Genomic DNA, 7,213 nt, shown 5'->3' with positions numbered 1-7,213 from the left:
ACAGGAGAGAACAGAAAGGGGGAACGAGGGAAGAGATCAAGTCAGGAAAGGCTTGTAGGGCTTAGCGGGGAGGAGGTCAGCCATGGAGGCTCTAGCTCCTGGCCAAGCACAGCAAAAACAAACCTGGGGTTCCAGTTAGGAGACTTGGAATTTATCCAAATGGAGGATGATGGCGGCTCGAGCCCTGGAGGTGAGATGTGGTCAGAATCTAACTTAAGGGCAGAGCTACGGGTGTGTGGGATGGGAGAAAGCAATCTCCAGGTGTCCACCCAAAGCTGCTAGAAAGGTGAAGAGCTGTTGAGGTGGGGAAGCCTCTGGGGAGAAGCAGGTCGAGTGGGCAGAGATGAGTTAATTTGGATCTCTGATGTTTGATATGCCTTTTAGACATCACAGAGGATGAGTGAGTCTGGGGTTGGGGTTGGAAAATAAAACTAAGCGACATCAGCATAGAGATGAATTAGCAGTCAGGCAAAATTGGCTATTGATCTGGCAGGGTCAGGTCACTGCTGGCCTTAAATAGAAGCACTTTCCACATAGTGGGAGCCAAAAGCCTGTTTGAAGTGATCCGGAGAAGAATGCAAGAGAAGATCCTGGAGACAAATCAATCTCTCAAGGAATTTTGCTGGAAAGCGGAGCAGAGGCTGTGAGGATATAGCTGGAGGGAATAGGGGTCCATTTTTGCATTTTTGTTTTAATGCAGAGCACATTTTTATTTGGATAGCTATTGGTTACATTTGTTTGAACTTTTCATTCTGGGAAATTCTAAATATATACAAAATTAGAGAAAATAGGTTCGTGAAGCCCCAAGTCTGCATTCTGCCAATTCACCAGTTATCGCTTCATGGCCAGTTGTGACTCATCACACCCCACAGCCTGGACTGTCTTGAAGGAAATCCCAGCTATTTCATCTGTTAATATTTCAGCATGTATTTCTGAAAGATGAAGAATCTTTTAAAAATACAACCCAGTACCATTTTCACAGCTAAAAGAATTAACAGTACTTAATATTGATTAAGGCCCATGTTTTTTTTTAAAGATTTATTTATTTTATTTCTTTCTCTCCCCCACCCCACCCTGGGTTCTGTTCTCTGTGTCTATTCTGAGCAGCATGAAAATCTATTTCCTTTTGTTGCCTCATCTTGCTGTGTCAGCTCTCAGTGTGGGCAGCGCCATTCCTGGGCAGGCTGCACTTTCTTTCACGCTGGTCGGCTCTCCTTACGGGGCGCACTCCTTGCACGTGGGGCTGCCCTTCGCGGGGGACACCCCTGCGTGGCAGGGCACTCCTTGAGCGCATCAGCACTGCACATGGCCAGCTGCACACAGGTCAAGGAGGCCCGGGGTTTGAACCGCAGACCTCCCATGTGGTAGACGGACGCCCTAACCACTGGGCAAGTCCGCCGCCCATATGTTTTTAATTTGTCTGTCTCGCAGTCTTTTCATTGTAGATGTCCCCCCTCCTGTTTTTTAGGGATTTTTTCTTTACCCCCAATGCCTGGATTTTGAAGAATGCCTTCTCGAGGCTGGTATTATGCATCCTTTAGTTTTTTCACTAAACTAGCATGTCCATCTAGAAAAGTTGGATTCGATTTAGGTCCAGCTCCTTGGCCTGTCAGCTGGTGATTTATACTTCCCTAAAGAGGCACATCAAGTCTAGTGGTCCCTCTTTTTGTGTGTCGTTTGGGGACGATGAGCTTGTCTAGCTCCATTCCCTTATCAGTAAGGGCTGAAGAATGGTGATGCTCCCAATCAATCGTTCTGAGCAAGGTCTTTGGTTTTCAGTTTTGAGCGGGGAGAGCTGCCTGCCCGGTCGTAGGTGGTTGGAGAGGGGCAAACCCACGATGCCTCACTTTGCAACTCCGATTCCGCATTCTTGGCCCCACCCCCAAACTGCCCTGGCCCACAGGCCCTGACTCCATACCCTTGACTTCGTAATCCCAGGCTGCCTGGAGTCTACCTTTAACCTCTAGGCCTGGCCAACACGATAACCTTAGTCTTGACCCCGAGCCCTCGCGCGAGCCCTGCCCTCGCGCCCTCCACAATAGTCCCGCCCCGGACCTCTCGAGTTTGGACCCTTTTCCCCCGAGTTTGAGGCATATTTCGCCGAAGACCGGGAGGAGGGCGGGCTGCTGGCTGAAGAGGCGGGGCTAGTGCCACGGCCGCCAATGTCTGAACGGACTGCAGAACAACTGCCAATAGCAGGCCTCCAAAAGAGCCAAGGACTGTAGACAGACTCGCAGTACAGCCAGTAGCATGTAAGTGATCACGAACGATGGCGCCCAATAGCATTAGAGGGAAGGCGGGCTTCAAGGGAAGCCATTAGCCGGAGAATGCGACCCGATCGGCAACCAATAGCGACAGGCGGGAGGCGGGACTCAGAGGACAACCAATAGCCGAAAGGAGATGGAGAAGCCGCAGCCAATGGCTCTGGGCGGAGGCGTTCCCCAGAGCCCCCGGCGCTGCCACTACCCGGCGATGGCCGGGAGCGGGCGGCTGGTGCTGCGGGCGCTGGCCGGGCCGGCCTGGGTGCGGGGCTCCGACCCGGGCGTGCTGAGCCGCCTGCGGGACGAGGCCGTGGTGCGACCCGGCTTCCTGAGCGCGGCCGAGGAAGAGACGTTGAGCCGCGAGCTGGAGCCGGAGCTGCGCCGCCGCCGCTACGAATACGACCACTGGGACGCGGTACGGCCGGCGGCGCTTGGGGCGGGGCGGGGCGGGGCGGGGGCGGGGCCTAGCGGAGGGGGCGGGGACAAGGGCGTGGAGCGCTTGTGGTGGGCGGGGCCTGGAGTGCGGAGGGGGCGTGGCTGGCGCGGGGGCGAGGCCGTGACCTGTGGGGCGGGGAGGCTCTATGGTGTGAGGGCGGGGCCAGAGCCGCACACCTGGAACTGAGGGGTGTTTGGGGACCGACTGAGCCTGGGGGTGGAGCCAAGGACTGGGGGCGGAGTTAGGGGTGGGTGGGGCCAAGTCGGGGACGGAGACCGACAATTGCAGTATCGAGGTGGGGCCGCGGTTGGGGAAGGGTCTGGGACGGAGGCCAGACCTGGGTGCGGCCTGGGGCAGGGGACCCGCAGTTGTGAGTTGAGGGAGAGGCCCAGGGTGTGTGGGAGCCCCCATTTCCCGGACCCCCTGCCCTGCTCTGCGCCCCGCTCCCCGCGTGCCTCCGTTTCCCCAGGCCTCCGGGGAAGCCTCTGGCCTTGACCCCCAGCCCTCTGCGCAGGCCATCCACGGCTTCCGCGAGACCGAGAAGTCGCGCTGGTCCGAGGCCAGCCGGGCCATCCTGCAGCGCGTGCGCGCGGCCGCCTTTGGCCCGGACCAGGCGCTGCTCTCTCCTGTGCACGTGCTGGACCTGGAGCCGCGGGGCTACATCAAGCCGCACGTGGACAGCGTCAAGGTGGGCCTGGAGCTCCCAGCTGCGGGGTGGGCTAGCCCCCGGGCCTGGCTGTGCCCTGATTCCCCCCCCGGCCCCCCCCCCCCTCCAGTTCTGCGGAGCCACCATCGCCGGCCTGTCCCTCCTGTCTCCCAGTGTCATGAGGCTGGTGCACGCCCAGGAGCCCAGAGAGTGGCTGGAACTCCTGCTGGAGCCAGGCTCCCTCTACATCCTCAGGTACTGCCCAGCCCGGGGCTCCCCATCCCACCCCACCCCTCCAGAGCCAGGCCCCCCACCCCAGCGTCTTCTCTCAGGCCTCACGCCAAAACCCCAAGACTCCCATCCTGCAGAGGCAGCAAATGGGCCCGGACCCTGGGGCTGCCCTTTGCCCACCCACTGGTACCCTCGCCTGCCTTCTTTCACAGGGGCTCCGCCCGATATGACTTCTCCCATGAGATCCTTCGGGACGAGGAATCTTTTTTTGGGGAGCAACGGGTTCCCCGGGGCCGCCGCATCTCTGTGATCTGCCGCTCCCTCCCTGAGGAGGTGGGGCCGGGGAGGCCTGGGCAGCCCCCCACAGCCTGCTGACCCTCAGGCCTTGTTGCCCCCCTGGCTCACAGACCCCTCCTGCGTGAATAAAGTTGGATCACGGATGGCCTGCTGGCACTGGCTGCTGGCCGGGGCTGGACTTTGGAGGGGAAGCCTCCGTGGCACCTGTCCTCTGAATGACAAAGTGGCTGCAGAGTCACGGCCCGCTGAGGTCCAGAGCGCTTCCTTTATTGTGCTGAGGGCTGCCTGCCCAGCCCACCTCCCCTTCCCCTCTCTGCCTCATCCAAGTCTCCAATAAATAAGTAAGCCAAGTCGCCCAGGGGTCGTGGGTCCTCCAGGCTCCAGGGACCCCCAGGCTGGCTGCCCTCAGGCGCCGCAGCTGCAGGCCGCCGCCGAGAGCTGGGACAGCCGCTGCCAGCGGTGATGGTCATCGAGGAAGACCACGTCGGTGAAGCGGGTGGGCCGGCAGCAGGGCCCGCCATGGGCCCGGCCCTGGCCCCGCAGCCGGGCCAGCACCAGGCCGTGCTGGGTGCGGGCGCCACGGGGGCAGCTGCCGGCGCAGTAGCGGAAGATGACCTTCTCCTCGGAGGCGTAGCCCAGGCCCAGCTCCGCCACGGGCAGGGTCAGGCTCCAGAGCTGGCACGGGCTGGCTGGGGCCCGGCGCAGGCGGGCACCTGGGGGGAGAGAAGGGGCTGCTGGTGGCAGGAGGGCTGGCGGGAGGAACTGGGCAGTCAGACGGGGGCCCCTGGGGGTCCTTACCCAGCTGTGGCCTCTGGGTGCCTCCGGCCTTTGCTGCCTGCAGCCCTGGGGACACTGGGGCCAGGCACAGCGACAGGAGCAGCAGGCAGCGGAGCAGGGCACTGCCTGTGGCCATCGTGGCTGGCAGGTCCCAAGGTGGGGCGCCCCGGCCCGGGGCCCTCCATTTATCCCCCTGCCTGGGCTGGGGAGGGGGGGGAGGCGGGGTTAACCTCTTCCCTGCCAGGCGCCACAGCCTGGAGAAGGGCCCCGCGTCCCGCGCCACCTCCCAGGCCCCTGGGATCGGGGCCATCCAGCTCCCTCTGCCCCCACCTTCCAAGAGTTAAGGCCTCACCCACCCGCCCCGTCCAGACATTCCACAGACAACGTTTCCGACACCCCCTCAGCCCCTGATTTACAAGCACTGTCCCGGCAGCCAGGACCCAGCCCAGACGGGGGACTGGAACGTCCCCACCCCACCTGCCGGTCTGGAAGGAGGGGCAGCTTCGTGGGCCCCCCAGCGGGGTCTGCCCTCACTAGGGCAGAGTGCCTGGGCTCGGAAGCCCCCCGCCTCTTGTGCCAGCAAGGTGGGAGCAGATGTGCATGCCGGGAAGGGGGAAGCTGGTGGCCCCAGCCTCGAGGACGGCCCGGGCCTCGGGCCTCGGGGATTAAGATGCCATGCCCCTGTCTCCGGGCCTGGCTGCGCCTGCCTCCAGACAGGAAATGGGAGAGGCCCGGGGCCGCCAGGGCCCGGGAAGCGCCCTCCCGCGGGGACTCCTGCCTCTGGAAGCCCACCTGAGGACTCCGTGATCAGGAGCCGGGAGGGGGAAGGCCGAGAACCCCTGGAGCTCAAGGGCAGCCAGCAGGTCACAGTGGCCTCTGCGCCCCGGTCCGGAAGCCCAGGAAGCCCAGGGAATGGCGCCTCTGTCCCCTCTCCTGTAAGAGGGCGCTTCTCAGTCCCTCCCACACAGGGTTCCCTGGACCAGGGTGACGCGTTTAAAGTGTTTTACACAGCGGCAGACACCGGGGCACTTCCCAGAGCAGAGCCTTGGGGGCCAAGGAAACACCCGCACCCTGTCTGCACGTGCAGGGGTGCTCGGCCTCACACAGCAAAGGCAGGTTAAAACTCCCCATAAATACACTACTGGGCCGTGGGGGCGTTGGCGCAGGGGAACACGTGGAAGCTCTAGGGTGACGGTGGAGCAAGGGCTATTGGTATTGCAGATTACACCCTTTGACCCAGCAAATCCGCTTCAGGACGTCATCTTTCACAGGTGAGTGAAGGAGCACAGGGACACAGGCGCAGATGTAGCTCAGTGGTTGAGCACCTGCTTCCCACAGATGAGGTCCCAGGTTCAAGTCCAGGTACCTCCTAAAAAATAAGTACAGGGCTCAGTCACTGCCTTTTTGTTTGTAAAAAGAACTGCACTCCACTCCTGGACTGGGTGAGGAATTTGTTTCGGTATGGGCAGCACTTAGGCAACTTCTGGGCACTACAGAGACTCAGAAAGGTAAAGTCACCTGAGAATCAGGATTTGAACACAAGACTTCCTGAACGTGAGGCCCCTGCTCCTAACCATCATGCACACTGCCTGGCCTTCCGGTGTGGTGGCAGCAGACTGGCTACGCGGCTAGGACCATGGCCATGTGGCCTGGTGTGGTGGCAGCAGACTGGCTACGTGGCTGGGACCATGGCCACGTGGCCTGGTATGGTGGCAGCAGACCGTGGCCATTTGGTCCTCCCAATGTGGTGGCAGCAGACTGTGGCTATGTGGCTAGGACTAGACCATGGCCATGTGGCCTCGTGGTGTGGTGGCAGCAAATGGCTACAGAGCCGGTACCGTAGCCACGTGGCCCAGTGTGGCTGGGGAGGGCAAGAGTGAAACTGGCAGGACGAGGGGTGAGTGCTTCTTTCCGGCTGCCCCAGAAAGGTGGGGCGGAAGGATGGGGAGAGCAGTTGGACCAACCTGGAGCATTCCTAGGAATTAGCCTGTCAGCTCAGGCATTCCCGCATGGCAGCCAAGGCTGGGACCAGGGTGGGGAGCGGCGTCCCACCCGCCGTTGCCAGCCATGGACAAGACGGGAGGTGCTGTCCCGTTCCTGTCACTGGGGACACAGGTTCCAAAGTAGCACCTTTGGCCAAATTCCATCCCCGGCCGCGTGACTCCATGAACTAGAAGAGCCGTTCCCCTACAGAAGACCTAGCAGCGCTGAGTAAAATAAATGCGGAACCAAGCTTGTAAGAAAGGGAAGCCCATAGGTATCATGGGGTAACAGAGAAACAGGGCCCCGGCTGGCAACGCCAGGCAGCGAGGGGGGTGGTTTGCATGGCCACGTGGGGACAGAGGCCCAGGCTGAGAGCAGCACAGGAAAGGGCCTTGGGCCGGGGCTCCTGGGGCGCCCGCACGGAGGAGGTGCTGCCGCCCTCGACACTGGGCAATGCCATCCAGGACGGGCGAGCCTCTAAGCCGGGTGCAGGATTCCCACAGATAAAGAGCCTCTGTGCTGCGTGCGGATTCACGGTCCTGAATTACAGGACGCAAGGAACTCGCCCATCACGAGTGGGCC

General features: G+C 61.3%; 2 protein-coding genes across 2 annotated transcripts; one reads left to right on the top strand and one right to left on the bottom strand.

Annotated features, from left to right (window-relative positions):
- Window positions 1–2,385: 2,385 nt before the first annotated feature.
- On the top strand, window positions 2,386–4,224 carry ALKBH7 (alkB homolog 7). The gene is made up of 4 exons (XM_004450543.5): window positions 2,386–2,676; window positions 3,212–3,385; window positions 3,474–3,598; window positions 3,787–4,224. The coding sequence occupies exons 1-4, from the start codon at window positions 2,401–2,403 to the stop codon at window positions 3,947–3,949; spliced, it is 738 nt and encodes a 245-aa protein (XP_004450600.2). The 5' UTR covers window positions 2,386–2,400; the 3' UTR covers window positions 3,950–4,224.
- Window positions 4,225–4,244: 20 nt separating this feature from the next.
- PSPN (persephin) lies at window positions 4,245–4,784 on the bottom strand. Its single transcript, XM_058281065.1, has 2 exons — window positions 4,670–4,784; window positions 4,245–4,620 (listed from the first exon to the last, which is right to left on the bottom strand). Exons 1-2 carry the CDS (start codon window positions 4,782–4,784, stop codon window positions 4,277–4,279), a joined length of 459 nt encoding a protein of 152 aa, XP_058137048.1. The 3' UTR covers window positions 4,245–4,276.
- Between the last annotated feature and the right edge of the window lie 2,429 nt (window positions 4,785–7,213).

Source organism: Dasypus novemcinctus, chromosome 19, assembly GCF_030445035.2.
Source record: "Dasypus novemcinctus isolate mDasNov1 chromosome 19, mDasNov1.1.hap2, whole genome shotgun sequence".
NCBI lineage: Eukaryota > Metazoa > Chordata > Mammalia > Cingulata > Dasypodidae > Dasypus > Dasypus novemcinctus.
The sequence above is the reverse complement of the archived record's forward strand: the minus strand, read 5'-3'. Positions and strand labels throughout refer to the sequence as shown.

Bases quoted from the DNA above. Each gene is read 5' to 3' on its own strand.
- ALKBH7 (XM_004450543.5), top strand. From the start codon at position 2,401: ATGGAGAAGCCGCAGCCAATGGCTCTGGGCGGAGGCGTTCCCCAGAGC. The intron at 2,677-3,211 runs GTACGGCCGGCG...CCCTCTGCGCAG, and splicing joins AATACGACCACTGGGACGCG to GCCATCCACGGCTTCCGCGA. The intron at 3,599-3,786 runs GTACTGCCCAGC...CTTCTTTCACAG, and splicing joins GGCTCCCTCTACATCCTCAG to GGGCTCCGCCCGATATGACT.
- PSPN (XM_058281065.1), bottom strand. From the start codon at position 4,784: ATGGCCACAGGCAGTGCCCTGCTCCGCTGCCTGCTGCTCCTGTCGCTG. The intron at 4,621-4,669 runs GTAAGGACCCCC...TCCTCCCGCCAG, and splicing joins CACCCAGAGGCCACAGCTGG to CCCTCCTGCCACCAGCAGCC.